The 17,417-nt window shown below is 44.0% G+C and overlaps 1 protein-coding gene across 18 annotated transcripts in view; it reads right to left on the bottom strand.

The window, feature by feature from the left end:
* The window catches only part of LOC102289157 (receptor-type tyrosine-protein phosphatase S), a 70,097-nt gene that overhangs the window by 9,461 nt on the left and 43,219 nt on the right, over positions 1-17,417 (bottom strand). For 6 of the 18 annotated variants that reach the window (XM_042219998.1, XM_042220004.1, XM_042220003.1 and 3 more), the window contains 20 exons: positions 16,700-17,079; positions 15,652-15,853; positions 14,652-14,788; positions 14,251-14,395; positions 11,895-12,212; positions 11,596-11,789; positions 11,427-11,453; positions 11,053-11,170; positions 10,209-10,859; positions 9,377-9,471; positions 8,171-8,424; positions 7,843-7,930; positions 7,415-7,633; positions 6,112-6,269; positions 5,318-5,332; positions 4,974-5,089; positions 3,168-3,265; positions 2,773-2,896; positions 2,130-2,305; positions 1,861-1,980 (listed from right to left, as the gene is read on the bottom strand). In XM_042219998.1, the coding sequence (XP_042075932.1) occupies positions 1,861-1,980; positions 2,130-2,305; positions 2,773-2,896; positions 3,168-3,265; positions 4,974-5,089; positions 5,318-5,332; positions 6,112-6,269; positions 7,415-7,633; positions 7,843-7,930; positions 8,171-8,424; positions 9,377-9,471; positions 10,209-10,859; positions 11,053-11,170; positions 11,427-11,453; positions 11,596-11,789; positions 11,895-12,212; positions 14,251-14,395; positions 14,652-14,788; positions 15,652-15,853; positions 16,700-17,079 (3,635 nt within the window). The remainder of the gene's footprint in view (positions 1-1,860; positions 1,981-2,129; positions 2,306-2,772; positions 2,897-3,167; positions 3,266-4,973; positions 5,090-5,317; positions 5,333-6,111; positions 6,270-7,414; positions 7,634-7,842; positions 7,931-8,170; positions 8,425-9,376; positions 9,472-10,208; positions 10,860-11,052; positions 11,171-11,426; positions 11,454-11,595; positions 11,790-11,894; positions 12,213-14,250; positions 14,396-14,651; positions 14,789-15,651; positions 15,854-16,699; positions 17,080-17,417) is intronic. The other 12 variants (XM_042220007.1, XM_042220008.1, XM_042220009.1 and 9 more) reach the window with 5 other exon arrangements.

Below are 17,417 nucleotides of genomic sequence, written 5' to 3'. Positions count from 1 at the left end.
AAAACTGAGGTTAGTGTCACTGAAGCCAAAACAACTTGTATGGCGACATTTGTAAGCTTCATTAGCACAGACTCTTATAAAAAAGATGATTAAACAAAAGAGGTGGAAGTTGTTAAATTTAACCATCTTTGAAAAGATTAATTATCTATTATTGCAAGTGTGTGTTCCAAAAACCATCTTGAGCTTAGGAATGAAATGGTTCAATAATTTCCTTTGGGAATAAAATGAGTGTGTCAATAGTACAGTTAAAACCTGGAGGAGGATTTGTAGAGCAATGCAGAAAGAAAAGTGGAATGATTTTATTTGAGAGAAATCTCACAGGATACAGAATTTAAACCAAATAGGAAAGATAATGTTTTTAACTTAGTGGCTATAACGGGATTAGTCAGACTTTTAGCAAATGTACCAAATAATCAGTTTTAAGACAGATAGAATATTTGATGTGTTAGAAAAAGTGGGAACTGAGTAAGGTGTGTACACACATTAAACTATGACTATAATAAGATGCAATAGATACAAAGCCGAATGCAAATGAAGCAAAGAAATCAGATGCTTAATAAAATTCAGAAACCTACCAGTTTCTTATTTTAGTAGGAATGTAATTTAAAAACAAACACGGATTAAATCTTGATCCCAGAAATTTCCTCTAAAAATTATACATGTTTTTATTCATGCAAATTATTTAATGCGTAATCAAAGTTCACAGGGATCTGCATTTAAAAACACAAAACTGACCACTGGTCTTAAGACGAAAAGAATTTACTCAAAATAATTGAACTGAAAACAAGAAACAAAGGGTTATTTTGATATGTAGGAGTTAGCATGTTTGCTAACTTTTTTTATGTATGGATAGCTACAAAACATCACAACATGTCCCTAGTTCACAGGGGAAAGAGAAAAGCACAACCCCAATATCAAAAAGAGGACTGCTAGTGTACACACAATCTGATAACCCAGTATTGGTGTTATTCCTACATCATCACAACAATATTGCATGAGTATTCAGTTAGCATTAGCCAAGACATTAGCTAATGCTATTAAAAACTATCACTACCAAACCAAGATGAGTAAGCTAAATGTGGCTAACAACAAACCTCAGTTTAATCATACGTTTACCATGTTGTATAGAAAACTATTGAAATACCGACTACTTGATCCAAAAGAGTTTTATATTAAGAGAGTGGGGTTTTTTCAACTCCACATTGCAAAGCTATGACATCACAACAATGCGATTTGTCAGCTGCAATGCTGATGCTGGACCAACATTATTATGATGATGCAGGAAGAACACATCAGATACACATCTATTGCTCCCACTGTTGGTCCCCAGCCTAACATAAGGGGGCTGGCTGGGTAAAAAAGGTGAGCAGCTGAAAGAAGCTATTCGTACATAAAAGTACTTCAGCCTACTATTATTATTCTCTTAGTCATTTGTTAATCTAACGCAACATTTTACAACACATAAACAAAAATTTAGAGAGGTGGAGTATTACTTGGAAACTACAGCTGGCCTAGTTTCTGTTTGTAAGTAGGCCAGAGAGAGACGCGCCAGTCTGACGGTCCTAGATTAGCCCTGTGCCACAAGAAATTGCTCTGCCTCCAACAGAGATCAAATCACAGTCCCTGACACAGGGAGGCTGGCCTGGTTTGAACACTCCACGAAGCCCAGACTAATCTATTATCCTCTGTGTCCACACGCGCTGCTCGCTCATGATTACTTCAGTTGCTCCTGCTTCCAAATTGTAAGTTCAAGAGATCAAAGCTGTTCTCTGTGGATATGTCCGTAAACTTAAGGGAGGTGAGGGCAGAGAAGTGAATCGAGGGGCACACAGGTGGAACAGGAGGCGTGAAATAATGTACCTTATGCAGGGAGAAGGTGCGAACACAGAAAGTGGCCAGCTCCATTGTGTCCAGCAGCGTGGCCTGGATCATCCCGTATGTCTCCGTGCCACGACTCGGCCAGTACTGATCGCACTTGATCTGCGAGGATCGAAGAAAAGCATTAGCCTCATCGGTACTGCAGTTCTCAGAAGAAAAGCGACGTTCTTCTTCAGTTTCATGTATGCAGTATGACTCTGGATAATTGAAATTGCAGATGTGGGTCAGTGGGTAAGGTCTTGCTTTCTTACCCGTGACTTCTCCTCCAGGCGTGTCATCATGACGACAGAAGCAGCCCGTTGCTCCCACACCATCCTCCAAAAGTCCCCGAACGTCTCTGGCAGCGGCCCCTGCGTCGCGATGTAGGCATTCTGCTTCCTGTAGCCATCAATGTAGTTGGCGTTGATGTAGTCGCTGCCCAGGATACCTGCAAGCGAGACACTTCTGAGTCTCTTGCTAAACTGCAATCTGCGCAAGTGGCACAATAAATTAACCCCCCGTGTATGACATCCAACAGCCTAACGAACTGTTTGTTTCTGACAGCCGTGGCTTCCAGCAGACAGGCTGCTGGATGACTAGTGGACGACAGCAAACAAACAAGAATCTGTCGGCGTAAATTCATGAGCTCCAGATCAAAACCATTCCCCTCCTCCTTGTTCTGGAGGAGAGCGGGCTGCACTTGGATGCACTCGCTCTGTTTGTCAGTCTCATGCCACTGCACACAGTTGGTCTCAGCACTGTTCGCAAATTCAGATTTCATCTATCATGTAGCTCTCGCATCACTCTCCCCATACCAACTCTTTGTGTGCTATGCAGCTCAAACATGCCCCGCCCCCTCCATTAGGAACTCTCACAATCTTCTTTAATTGACATTCATTTCCAGCAAATCCTCACCATCTATGGGAGACAGGATGACTCTGGTGTGGTCGTACGCTATGACGTTGGCGTAGCGGTTTTTGGGCTTGTTAACTTCCAGATTGGAGTGTTCCCAGGTGAACTGCTGACTCGGGTCGATTGACTGCGAGAGAGCAACAAAATACGTGCATTAATAGCGTGTGCTGGCATATTTAGTGGTGCATTTGAGGATAATGGAAAGAGAGCACTCTGTAATGTAGACGAGTTACAGCAATAAATTGCGCTGCTGAATAAATCATGAACAAGCAGCATGCACGCAGGTAAACAAATGTTAAGTAACACTTGTTTTATGAAGGCTTAACAGGCTTAACATCGCCAAATAACAGGATGGTATCTATTTATTATATGGAATGATAATATGCAGTATTTCTCACCTCGTACTCCTGGGAGAGTCTCAGGTTGTCGTTGGCTTTCAGCAGCTCTATGTGCTCAGCCAGCTCGCTGATGGGGATGGGAGGATGGCTCATCATTCCTGCGTTACAATGAGGGTCAGAGGTCACGCAGACTTCAGCTCAGCGACCTAAATTGCCGCCGCTCGACATCACTCATATGCAAAGATGCGACGATAATTATACAATCAGACAACATCACATATCATTAAGGAACACGCTGAGGCAGAAAATCAATTTTGATCCATGTGCGCGGACAAAGTGAGGCGAGGTTTGTTTGTTTGTAAATTGTTTTTCTTTGATAAATTGCTTTCTCTGTGATCAGAGGAGCAGCGACTCAGAGAAAACAAACACAGACAGAACACTAATTAGGAGGGCGGTGCACGCACGCACGCACACACACACACGCGCGCGCGCGCACGGATGCACACAAAGGAAGCAACCTCTGCCTCGTACAGTCGTTTCTTTAGAGAAGCTATAGCAATCTATTCCCCATTCAAAAGGCAAACACTTTCAACAATAAATCAAACTAACACAAACTCTGTGTGCAATAAACAGATTTCACAATGCCAGATTCCAGAACGCATTCTCGATGTTTGGGTGATTTATAATGCACGCAGATGCACTATGAAAAGCATTTGACGCGCTGTGCTGCTACAGCCGTCAAACACGTGCTCACATCAACGCTGATTTTTCTCTAAAGGCAGGCACTGCAGCACCCGCAGGTAAGCACGACAAAACGTTCAAGTCGGCACCGGAATGACCTCAGATAGGATCGGCCGGTTTTGTTGGAAACAAATTTCAGCGTCTCAAAAGCACAAATCTCAGGGGAGAAGAATTGGGCGAGGAGGGAGCGTCAAGGTTGCTGCCACGCGAGCATGAAAAATTCTCATGATGAAAGAAGCTCTGAAGTGCTTTCTTCTGTATGTGTGAGAGTGTGTGTGTGGGGGGAGGGGGATTCTTTGCTTCCCAGGAACATGTGGGGAAAAAAGAAACTTTAGACCTTTATCTATTGATTAAATAAAAATCTTTCTCATTTGCCCTTTAATATCCTGGCAGGTGACCTTTCTCTGTGGTGACACATCTCGCCACCTTTTTCAACAAGGACCCCGAAACGCTTCTATAAATTGCAAGCACAAAAAATACACCGAGAGCGGTGATTAAATTCCTTCAGGTCATGTGTTATTAGGATGGTGCTAACTGAACGGGAAGAAGTGAAAGCGAAGCCTCATTGGCCCGTTGCCTCGACCGAAGCAGCTGTGTTGTTAGATCTCGCTCGGTAGGGGGTGGGAAGCAGCAAAATCTGTGTATTTACTTCAAAGTGAGGCTTTGGTTGGTTATGCTGGCGAGAAGAGAGCCAATTGCTTTACAAATGATCACTGTTAACCCACAGCATAACTTCTGAGAATCCGCTCTGAGCTCTAAACATTCAAGATTGATAAGGCAGATTTCTGTTTGTTCTGATGCTACTTTCTGCAGCTTGGCATGTGGATTGTGGGCGAGCGGAGATAATCAGATTTTGTCACACCGTGATGACTCAGCCGTGACTAAGCAGTGACTGTACTACCTGGGCAGAAGCCATTTTGATCTCAGAAACGACTAGAAGCTGCCAGGTATGTGTTGGCTGTGATGAGGAGGAAAACTTTCTCAATCTCGTCTGTGGGTTTCTACCAGGAATAAAACTGCCGGCATGAATATTTCATTTTCAAACGATGAGCAATCAAAAGTAGATTTTATCGTTCAGAACAAAAAGTGTTTCTTCAGGTGCCTGTGGAGGCGCACGCTGCCTACCGGGAGTCTGGAAGTTGATGCGTCTCATCTCCACGGGATCGGTCGGGTGATGGGCCATCATCTCGGCGTTGCTCAAAAGGCTCTTGGTTCCAGGTTCAGAGTCTTTGCGCTTACTGCTGAAACACCAGTGAGTCAAAAGAGCAATTAGCACATGCAAACAAACCGGGGACAGGAAAGCAGGCTCGGTACTGACACGTCATTAGCATGGCCGCTTGATTCGCGTAAACACAGCATTAACAGATACAGTGTTTAAGTCCTTGTACAAGTTCTTTGTACAGCATCTGGTATCTTGTAATTACTGTGGGTTAAAATGTACAAAGAGCTTGACATTGGTTTAATCTTACCTGTCAGGTTTGCTGCTTCCAGTGAAACGGGAGCATGGGCAGGAATAATTAGAGGAAGAAAGGGAAGGAAATGGACAGATTGTTAGAGAGGAAAATCAATATTTTGCATTAGCATTCAAATGCTTGAAGGCTTGCAGCAGATATCACAGGCTTACAGCAGGGTCAGACTGCTTGATGGCTGTCTGAGGAATGAACAAAATTTCCAAATTCATAGAGAATTTGGTGAATGTTGAGCTGTCGTGGAAGAGTATAACAGCAGGAGGTGCAACAAGGATATAAGCATAGTACCTGAGTGTGTATGCTTAATGTTGCTGCACTGTCTAAAACCCATCAGTGAGCCACACGGGCGCAGCTGGAACATGGACGATAAGTAATGGCACCGTCGTTTATCTTGACTCGAGTTTTGACGCATAATCGCGCTGCTGTAAATACTCACTAGCAACCACAAATGTATTTTACTCTAGTTGCTGTAAATAGTCGCTGACACATATTTGTTTGCCAAAAAATACAGTCCCTAAATATATAATGTATTATATGTGTGGGACATCTTCAAAGATTGACACATTCAGTTAGAATGAATATTCACAAACAGCGAGGCTGAAACGCATGAAAAGATTTCTGCGCATTTCATGGAGTTTGATGGCATTGTGAAAAGTTTTGACTAAAGTCAGTCTTATCCTTGAAGAGTCATAATCAAAGCTGCTGTGGCATTTACCCAGTGTGACCAAGAGTGTGAGTTAGCGTCATGGTTGGAAAATTTGACATTTTATTTTTATGAAGTCCATCCCACTCACTTTTTGTACAGGAGGATGGCGATAACGATGCAGATGATGAAGACTACAGCCAGGACTGGTCCAACCACCCAGATCAGACCGTCACCTGCATCGAATGGCTGCGGGTCTGAGTCCGGGGCAATCACGCGGTCTGTGTACGGGCTGGCCACGTACATCTTCTGTAAAAAAAACATAAACGAAAAAACACCACAGAAGAAGATGATCACTAAATTGTGGACAGGCAGTCACAAAAAAGGGCATTTTATTTTTTTGTGTTTTACTTTGGTCTACCGTGAACACCTGAGACTAAATTCCAATTTGATGCACTCTCTATCTCTGTGGATTACTGCAGCAGGTGTGGATTAGGATCACCAGGAAAACTGGAGAGAACCTGAAAACCTGAGCCTGGTGTTTCCTCACAACAAATCCCCACATTCTTCAGGCTGAGTGAGATCTTCACTCCAATGCATCTCTGTTTGATTTGTGCCATTCAAAATGCTGCTTCTCATCCATCCTGCTCCCGTAGTGAAAATACCGATGATAAGACTGGTTATTTTTAAAATTTATTTAACACTCTTTTGATGTGTTTTGGCAAATATTTATTTATCGGCCTTCATTCTCTTGCTCTTTTTGTCATGTCATTCTAAAGACTATGACACAGAGAAGTAAGTGTAGAGTCGAATTGTTTGTTTTCTCCCTCAGGTTTTTCTTTTTTTTTTGCAAAAGTAAAACAGGGTCAGTGTTTGCATTATTGCTGAGCTGTTGCACTGGATTGCATTAGACTGAAAATATGTCCGTATAATTGTGATCAGTCATATAATGTGCAGGCATTTGTGCCTTTATTTTTCCTCAGCATTTTAGACAGTAGCTCAAAAAAATGTACCTAACCTTACTGTTGCTCGAACTGTTGCTTTTTATTAGTTCTGCAGAAGTTTGGAAGAGCATCCCCTGAGCTAGAAGGGATCCAATAATGAAAAAAATCTAATATAAAGACCCTAGTCTAATTTTAAGTTGTATATTTATGTCTATTCCAGTTTGAATGCACATACATAGCAGGGGTGCGTGAGGCAATATTTCTTCCACTGCCACAGCGGGTACACTCACTCTTTATTAGCAGTGGTGATGGAAGTATGTGAGGGTTATTGCCTTTTGCTTACAACACTTTGACTGATGGGCATTTTATTGTTTTAGCAGCTCGGCCGTATTGATTACAATGTATAGTGACAGCCTGCAGGAGAGAAATGCGGACAGCCTGGAATGTGGGAGCAGTTTAAAAAAAAAAAAAAAAACAGGGAAAAGACATGTAAAGTAGTGTCTTTCATACCCCGGATGTGGAGTTCAGCTCAGCCAGAATGAAGAAGACGTACTCCTGCCCTGGCTCTAGAGCTCGGTTCTCAAAGCCGCCATAGTCCAGCTGGTCCCCCAGGGTGAAGAAAGCCGGCAGGATGGCAGGTGTGAAACGGGCTGTGATGTAAGCCCGGCGCAAGTCCACCTGCTTCTGCTGTCGAGTATCCTTCTGCCTTTGACTGATGTCTTTTAACAGCTAAAAGAAAGAAAGAGAAAGAGAGAAAAGACACAGACAAGCAAAATAAGCCGCTCCAATAACTGTGACTAATGTTTAAAGACTGATATTGAATTAAAAAGGGTAAGCGTTGCCAGGAGTTCTCAGAGATAGGATTGTGTGTGTTTATAGGTCTTTTCCTCCTCGCAGGCTCAGACATCAGTGGGTGCTGTTATTGTTGTGGTTCTCACCTCCTCTAGGTCCATTTCGTCTGGACTCTTGAGGTGTCTGATGACGCCGCGGGGCCTTCGCAGCGGAACCACAACAACATAAATATTCCTGTAGGAGTGCAAGAGGACAAACAACATAACAACAGCTGCAGTTGCACAATACTAAACTGTCTGTAACTATTTTCCCTTTAGAGCAGTCATGTACTGTTATCATCAGTGCCCCGTACTGTTACCGTGACTGTAATCACCAGACTTGAACACAGCAAGTCAGATGACTGTCACCCCTATATGACATGACAACGTTTTCAAGGCGTGTAAGAGCATCTAAGGCTCAGTCTTTCAGCCTTACTTGATGGGACTGCGATTCTCCAGTGATGGCAAGATTAGCGTCACGGTGGTCTCGGAGTCACGAGTGCGGTCGATCTCAGGGCGGCGGATGGTGATCGTTGGGGATGTCTTAGCAGAGATGCGATGGCGAAGGCCTCCAGGGTTCCCCTCAGGAGCAGTGATTTTAAAGTCGTAGCTCGTGTTAGGCTGAAGGTTTGGGATGACTGCCTTTCTCAAGCGAGCGTCCACCTCCATTTTCTGACGGTTATATTCAACCTGAAGGGTGGGAAAGAGTTGGTGAAGCTAATCTTTATGTTGTGTGCTGTTTAAATAGTCATTTAATGCTATAGAACTAAATTAAGGAACATTTGTAAAATGCCCTGAATAAAGTTTTTTGATGGGTTTGTTTGAGAGTTTGAACTAAAATTGCGTTCAGCTGCTCCCAAGGGGTCATCACAGCGGGGGGCTCTGCACATTCACTTCGGCAGATTTAGTTTTTGTTTTTGTTTTTTATACCAGATGCCCTTTCTGACATTTTATTGGAGGAATGTGTGCTAAACTATTCTTAGCTGGGACCAGTGTAAACTAGGAGTTAGTAAACCTAGTCAGTTATTAGCAAGGGATATAATCCCAGTAAACCTCTTTTCTGGATTCAATAAATGAGATAATAAGTGCACTTTAAAGTGCTGGTAGATGGATTTTGCTATATTCAGTAAATGCTCAGTTTAATTGAACTTCTCATAGTCCAGAGAAATTCCACATGAATGCCTGTGGGTAGATCTGTGGGTGTATTATTGTGTCGGGGTCATGCATGCTAAAAATATTTTAAAAATGAGTCAGCAGCTCATAAGTGTTTTTAAATTTCACATTTTTTATTTGATCAATCTTGGATTTAAAAAAATATTGCCTGTTTTGCTTTTTATTTGTGTTCTTTTTATATATTAATTTTATACATTTTTATTAGATCTGTGTTACTCAGTATTTCACGCTTTATTTAAATAGTTTCTATCCTCTTTCCTGTCATACATTTTTTCTGCATCTCTGAGATGTTGTTTGTCCTACAATATGCTGATCTGTAATTAACTCTTGCTATTTAAAATGCACTCTATAATTTCCAAAAACTTGACCCAAATAAAGCTGAGTATTATAATCTTAAGGATCCCACAAATGTTAAAACATTAGAGTTTTACGTAACACAATGAGGCACTGCACGTGTCATTCAACATACAGTAAAGCGATAGGGGTTGCTAGTCTCTGGAAACTCCCAGGTAAGAAGAACGCTGGTCTCAGTGGCCAGATTGACCGAAAAATTCCTCGGCACATCTGCGAAGTGAAGAAACAAACAGGCAGAGAGTCACTCGTGATGAAGCGTTTTATTAAAATCGCGGCGTCCTCTGCTTTTCTAGACCTGTAAAAATGGAGAACAGCCCGGTCAGTTGATGAGGAGGGGGAAAGACATGATGGTTAGGAGGATAGGCAGGTGATGAGGAAAGTGGATGGCAAGAGTAATAAGTACAAGTAAGAGACAGACTGGCTGCAGAAATGTGACATGCCACGTTGTTAGAGTGTAAGGTTGTGTTTGTTAGACTCAGACTTCAGCAAAGCCTTTGGAAAAGGTGGTAGTGAAGGTCTATCAGATAAAAAAAGCTTACCTGCAGATACAGCGCCAGACGCCGGTTTTCGCTTCAAATCAGACCGAACACTTACCTTCGCTATTAGATACTGTATATCCGAGCCCTGTATTGACTTTTACCTGAGGGTTTGTGATAAGCAGTGCTCTTGAAGCAAACATCCATTAACATTCAGCCTGCTTCCATTGGTGGTGAAGGGTAGGTGATGAAGGTATAAGTGAGTGAGTGGAGGAGATTGGGGAGAGTAGTTGTGTCCCGCACTTTGCAGTTCTCATCCTCTCTGAGGTGCACTGGTGAGAGGCAGACCTGTAAGAACTGGCCCAGACTTCATTAAGTTTAGTGTTTTTGGAGTGAAATCCACAGTAAGGGGAGATGTGAAGTTGAACCAGCGCTTAGAAAGGTGTTCCTGAGGCCGGAGGCCAGCCCTACCTGTTTCCAAGGACAGGGTGAGGCGCACCAGTAGTGGGCTGAAGGGGCCCGGCCCTGCCTTGTTGTGGGCTCTGAGCTGCACCTCGTAAGCTTTGCTGTGATTGAGGCCCAGGATGGTGTAGCTCGACTCACTTGCTGGTAGCGCTATCAGCCGTGGACGAGCAAAGGGGGTTGGAAAAGCGGAGGGGCCAGGGTCAGTAGAGGGTTGGGTGTGTGCAGCCTCTTTGTAGGCTAGAGTGTACTCTGTAATCACACCGTTGCTCTCCTCTGGGGTTGGGGGCAGCCAGGACAACTGCAGGGAGCAGCAAGTGACATTAACAAAGTCAGATATTTTGGGGTATCCCACGGGAGGAAAAATAGGGACTGTTATTTCCTGCTGGACTACATCTCCATAGCCTGCTCGGCTCTTTGCGGCGAGCACAAAGATGTAGGAGGAGCCTGGGGAGAGGTCTCTCGCAGTGAAGTTTCTCTCACGATTTGTGAAATCCACCGTGGTGTCTAAAGAGCTATTCTTCAGGCCAAACTGTAGGCGGTAGCCCTGGATTTCCACCGGGGCCCCCCGGCTATCAGAGCATTCCAGCGGAGGAGCCCACCGCACCACAACTGACGGGCTCGATCCCAGACGCACCCAAAGGGAAGGGGGACCAGGCACTGCAGACAACAGCGTAGGCAGCAGAAAAAAAGAAAATGAATAGAGATAAACATATATCACGCAAATACAGAAGAATTAGAATTGATTGCCGGCTTATTTATTGCCATCTCCTGGCGCAGCTTACTGTACGATCAATTCTTGAGTATGCTACTAAATCTGGGGCACTGAAATGTATACTTGACATATGCTTACCAATCCCCGGGGTCTGCACCAGCTTGGCTTTGCTGTGTGCTCCATCCCCTTTGGTGGTGTATGCTGCCACAGAGACAGAGTACAAAGTCTCTGCTTTCAGATCTCCTAAAATCAGCTCCTGCGGGAGAAAACACAAAATACCACCATCAAATACTGCAAACTCACTCCTTTCAATCTTAGAAAAAAAAGACACTATTTATTGATTTATTCCCCTTTTTTGGGGAAGAACTGTGCATCAGCAAAAAAAAAAAAGAAAAGAAGAAAACTTACATAAGAGTTGATAATTAAATCTGTGGTCTATTAGCAGCATAGCGCTGTATGCATTAATAATTGGTTCATTTATAATGAGAAGAGGACGGGTAGTCTGCACTCACATATTGAGTCGCGTCATCCTCCTCCATCTTATCCCACAGACGAGACACACCCCACAGGCAGCCGAGACGGATGAGAGAAGGAGTGAGTCAAAGGAGCGGAGGAGAAAGGGAGAATGAATATAACAAATGAACACCATTTAATCATTTATATATTTAGCTATGCTGTCACCTGAGACTCGTCCAATAAGAGGTCTTTGATCCGGGGAAGGTTGCGTGATTCACCGCTCTCTGCCTGGCTGAAATGCACCTGGTAGCCGCGGATCTGGCCTTGCCGTAACCGTGGCAACACTGGGCGCCACGTGACTCGGAGAGCCGAGGAGTTCAGCGGCTGGACATCCACCTGACGAGGGGCTGCGCCGGGAACTGAGCACACGTGTGGAATTAATTAAGTGACCAAAGTTCTAGCCAGTAAATAATCAACTTAGCAGTCAATAACGTTTAGGTCTGATCTGCGGCTCTCACGCTCACCGTCCTCGTCTGTTCTGCAGAGCACAGCAGGGCTGCTGGGTCCAGTCCCCTCTGCGGTGGAGGCTGCAATAGTGATGTTGTACCAACTCCATTTCTCCAGCCCCTCTACCACTGTCTGCCCCTGCTGGGCCGGGATAGGAAGGTCTTTCACCTCCGGACCCAGACCTCCACCTCCTGCCCCAGAAACTTTCTGGTATCTCAGCTCATAACCTGCCAACTCGCCATTCTGGCCCTCCATTGGAGGAGGCCCCCAACTTACTCTCAGCGAGGTGGAGCTGGCACTCTCGCAGGACACACCCTCTGGTGCGGCTGAGGGCTCTGATTGGACAAAGGGCAAGCAGGGCAATTGGCAAAGAGTTTAGGAGAGACGACCCGGGAGAAGGGAAAATACAAGCAAAAGGACCGGAGATAAGGATAAAAAAGGAAACAATGAGAAACTAAGGTAAACTGAACTGAAAGAGATAACACTGGGACAAACCTGAATTGGGCAAAAAAAGGGGGCGCAACCACATAATGTAAAAGCATAATGTTAGCCTGAGAGCCTAATGAAATAAACCAGAGACAAGAGTATCGACCCTAAGTGGACAACTTAATTATACCCAAGGAGAATGTGCATCCAGCAGTCAATGATTATATCTTATCCCCTGGCTATAGGTAGTGCCAAAAAAGGCTCGAGATTTATGAATGAAAAACAGATAAATGTCTGTTCTCTTTCAAAAAAATGGGGATGCACAGCTAGCTGCACGAGAGCACAGACACATGTATACATTTCACATGACCAGTCGGCTAATCCTCGAGTCCTCAAGACGGTAGGGTGGTGTGAGATTTTTCACTGTGGCTGACTAGAGAAAGGTCTTACACATCGCAGCAGGAGATAAAAAAAAACCCAAACAAACCACTAAACCAGATCTCATACGGTGCTGAAAGGATTTAGGAGGCAGGTAAAGGAGAAAAAAACAAAACAAAAGAAAAAAAAAAACACAAAACAAAATCTGAGATCCCGGAGGGGAAAAAAGGAGCTAAGACAGGAAATTGAAAGTCAAGCTAGAATGATGAATTGCAGAACTGAAAGACAGAGGCTTGGATATTTACTGTCACAGACATGAGTGCAGAAACAGAAATCACGAAAAGACACCACAGATTTATGAATCACAGATATAGCTCAACCAATATAATGTCATTTAAGTAACACACACACACACACAAACAAAGGCGGGCATGTCCGAGGTCCAGGCTTGTGCGTGTGTGTGTGGGAGTGTAATAGTCATGGCTGACAGGTTCAAGTATCTATCCACTCAGCCATACAGCCACTGTTCTGTTGGCCTCGGGGGACAATCTAGATGTGCACCAAAGCTTGGCGATAAGAAAGCGCACATAACCTCCCTGGGAAATGAATTCTGCTGCATGAAATAGTCTGCTTATCTAGCACCTTCCCTTTTTCCAAATATCACCCCCCCCCCCCAACATCCTCTGGTACACAACCTTGGTTACTCTTTCCGTTTGGGGGTAAAGAGAGAACCCCACTAAACGCAGTCTGATGGGTGACTGCAAGTACTTACCACTTAAAGGAAAACGGCGCGGTGAACTGCGGGGCTTTTCATATCGACTTTATAAATTCTTTTCCTTGTACCATTTTTCTGTTATCCTTTCTTGAGAGCAGATATGAAATAACTTGGTGTCAGAACAAAATGGTGGAACTCATTTAACTCTTATTGGCTAAGAGTGATTGCACAAAAATAGAAAAAAACCCAAAGAAATCAGAGAAAAGGAGACAAGGGAGAGAATCTAAGCTCAGCGTGGGTAAAATACAGACTGGCCAGCACTTACCTGTCAACATAGCAGGCTACCCGCCATCCTTTAATGCTCCTGACCACTGGCTGCTAGCCAATAAGTGGCAGACAGTTGCACCCTTTCAAAGACATTAGACACTGATAGAGTGGAAAGAGTGAAAAGAGGGCAAAGGAAAGGAAGAGTGAAACATTAATCGGTGCTCCATCTCCATCTGTCATGATGTTTTGGCTGTGCGAGAAAGAGAGAGGCTGAGGGGTGGAAGAAAGGCACGGTCAAACAGAGATGGATGGGTTGGAGGAGGGGGTGGGGCTGGACGTATGGGTTGATAAACGAGACACATGGAGAGATGCAGAGACGGCTTCCAGGTTTTACCAGGCCGGGAGCTGAGGGAAATGTACCGCTACGAGCTGTGTGTGAGAGCGTTTGGAGGACAAAATGTTTCCAAGATATTCGCGGCACAATACATTAAATAAATAAATAAATAAACACAATAGAATTTGAATTTGTGGGATATGCGTTGGTGTGTGCAGGAACACTGTGTGAATCCGGCTCAGTCGAGACGTACTGGCTTGTGATGTCCTCTGCACCAGTTCGTTAGTGAAAGCGCCGATGCCTTTGCTTGAGATGGCAGCCAGGGAGAAGGAGTACTCGGTGTTCGCTTTGAGACCCTCCACAGTGTAAGAATTCCTGGGCCCGAAGGTCAGCTTCTCCTGTGAGAGAGAAGAGAGGGGAGCAGAGAGGTACGACGATGAGGGAGGGGGGGAGATGAGAAGAGTAAAAAGAGAGACATTAGAGAAGAGCTGGAGAAGAGAAGTTGACCGAGAGTGCGACCACTAGACACAAGGGTGCAGGACTTTGGGGTTAATCTTTTAAAAAATCTTCTTTTATCTCCCTTTCAAGCCTTTGTCTTGATAAGAAATCCACTCAGCAGATGGATTTATTAAAAAACAGACTAAGAGGTCTTACCAAGCTGCCAAACTTGACAGGTTTGTAGAGGAGCTCATAGTTGACGATTTTCTCTTTGTTGTGGACAGGCTCCCAGGTCAGCTCTATGCTCGTGTCTGTCACTTTACCCACTTTAAACTTGCTTGGCTGGCCAGGGACTGCAGGGAACAGGACAAAACACACTCAAATAAGACCTTGGCTTACAGCAGTACTAATACTTGGCTTTGCACTATTCATAAAGATTATTTATTATATGTATAACTCTGTTTCATTAAGTCATTCAAATGCAATGAATATTTTTTTGATAATGTATTCATCATTATTATTGGTAATTGTGCTAGAAAGACTTCAATTTAGACAAAGGTTTTAAAAAATGTACTTAAACACAACCTAATTTCTAATCATTTAAGTAGTAACCCTTAAACATCTCATCATAAATCAGATTCTTACATATACTTTCATTTCTTTACGTGTCAGAAACTGTTAGAGACTAAAAGTGGAGCAGAAGTAAAAGTGCCGCAGAAATTTAACCAGTAATACCGTCGCAGTTTGTTTTTTTTTGTCATCTCTTTTCACCTCCCATCATATAAACCTAGCAGCTTCTCAGGAGCTGTCACGGTGACACAATCAGCACCGGGGCATGAGGGATATTTCTCGCTGTTAATCCCTGTTTCCTTCACATAAATCTCCACACTTTGGTCCCTGCTGGTAGAATTTATTCACTTTGAAGAAGTCATATGTTCTGACAGGTCAAACTTTCACAGTGGCTTGCTACTCAAACTTTACATAAGCTCCTCGAATAAGCTCCTGAGCGGTTTGTATACTTGCACATAATCACGAGTACTTACTCATTTGTGCTCTGCTGCACATGCTCGTCTGAAAAAATAACCATTACTCATCCACACATAAGTAAATGCAAATGGCTACTTAGCCGTTATCTATGCACTAGCATGCGGGCTAAATTTATTCTCTTTCACGAACGTCTACCGATGATTATGTCGATGCACGGTCGCGCACTAACCTCCACGCAAGACTTTAACATGGACGGGGTCTGAGAAGGGTCCGTCCCCAACGGAGGTGAAGGCGAGGACCTGGATGGTGTAGGTCTCTGAGGTTACCAGGTTCTGAATGGTAGTGAGCACACTATCCTGGACGTTATGAATCTGCCACTCGTTTATGGGCCGGGACGGATCCATGGTGTAGTACACACGATAGCCTTTCACCTACAAAACATAGCAAAAGGAAAGCCACCCAGTGAATCGTGCGGACAAGTTTGTTTTGATTGGGACTGGATTTTAAGGTCATCTGGGACTGGGATGCATTACGTGACTTTCACCTAATCCCACTGTCCTACAACCGGGGTAATCCATAATGCCATCTTTTAACACAACAAGAATTTACGGCAGCCAAGGTCATCGTGTCTGAATTATTGTTTGACTTCAGGCCAGATGGTCCAACAGATTACTGTTTCCTAGAGGTCACTGTCATAAGGTGCAGTTTTACATTTGGTCCTGATAAAGCTTCAATAAAATAAATAAATAATACTGTGGATGCCATCAGATTGTAGCATTTAAAATGTGATCACGATATTCCTCGTCTGTGGGATTAGTTTATGGGTAGTACAAAGTATAGCTCTCCTGTTATTACTCTTTAATATCCATAATCCTCATATGCACTCAGTTTCAGTCTTGTACTTTTATGGACCTACGGTGCAGGTTGGTAGGCTTGAAAAAGGAAACAGGCCTCTGGAGGGAGCGCTCTGTACTTAGAGAGGACTGTCCAATTACCCTTTCCTTCTTTAGAGAGAAGAGCACAGGGAGACATCTATCTATCTATCTGTCTGTCTGTCCGTCGGTCCGTCCTCTCTGTTACAGAACACAAAGCACAAAAATGAAGGACTTTTTCTGCTGGGTATCTGAGGTCTCGGTGCAGGCATTCACCACCCTTTTGAGAACATTTTTCAGGTTGACAGCTGGAGAAGCATGCCAGCAGATAAAAGGAAATGTAAAAATGTGTGTTTTCCTCTACTGATAACAGATCAAACAGGGCTGTTCCAATCCTCATCTCACCTGTCCATTGGGCTCTTCCGGTTCTTCCCAGCGGACCATCACAGTGTTCTCAGAGATAATGTGAGCTTGGACGTTTCGCGGCGGGCTGGCGGGGGCTTGCTCTCCCGTACGAGCCTCCACGCGAGCGGACGGGGGCCCCTGGCCGATGGTATTATAGGCTGAAACTCTGATTTCGTACTCTGTGTTGGGGTAGAGCCCCCCGATGCTGTAGCGGGTGGTGGTGATGCTGTCCACTGTCTCATACTTGCTGTCGGGCCCTTTGGCTCGGTACTGAATGATGTAGTAGGAGACGGGGTCGGGGTTGCCAGAGTCCCATGTGATGGTCACACTGGTGGCTGTGGTCTCGGTGACAATGGGCGTGCCGGGAGGCTTTGGTAAAGCTGGGGATTAGAGTGGCAGCAGGTGATTTAAACGTTTGAAAAAAGAAAAATACTCTCTTGGTCTCAGTGTTGAAATTACGTTTTATATTTAGTGGAAATACTTGATTCTTTTACAGTATAAATGTTGCTTTGTTTAACATATATTACATTTATATTCAACCTGCTAAACTGCATTTCTTTAGTGGTACTTGCAGTGTCCAGTGACAGTAACATTTAACCTGAAATACACTGATTAATAAATTAAGGATGCTACGTTATACTATTTAAATTGCTGCACTTTCACTGACAGGGGATGCCAGAACCCTGCTGAGTACATATGAGAAGACAGCTGAACTTTT

This window comes from Haplochromis burtoni, unplaced genomic scaffold (genome assembly GCF_018398535.1).
Source record: "Haplochromis burtoni strain Fernald_Lab_line unplaced genomic scaffold, NCSU_Asbu1 Contig_41, whole genome shotgun sequence".
NCBI lineage: Eukaryota > Metazoa > Chordata > Actinopteri > Cichliformes > Cichlidae > Haplochromis > Haplochromis burtoni.
The sequence above is the reverse complement of the archived record's forward strand: the minus strand, read 5'-3'. Positions and strand labels throughout refer to the sequence as shown.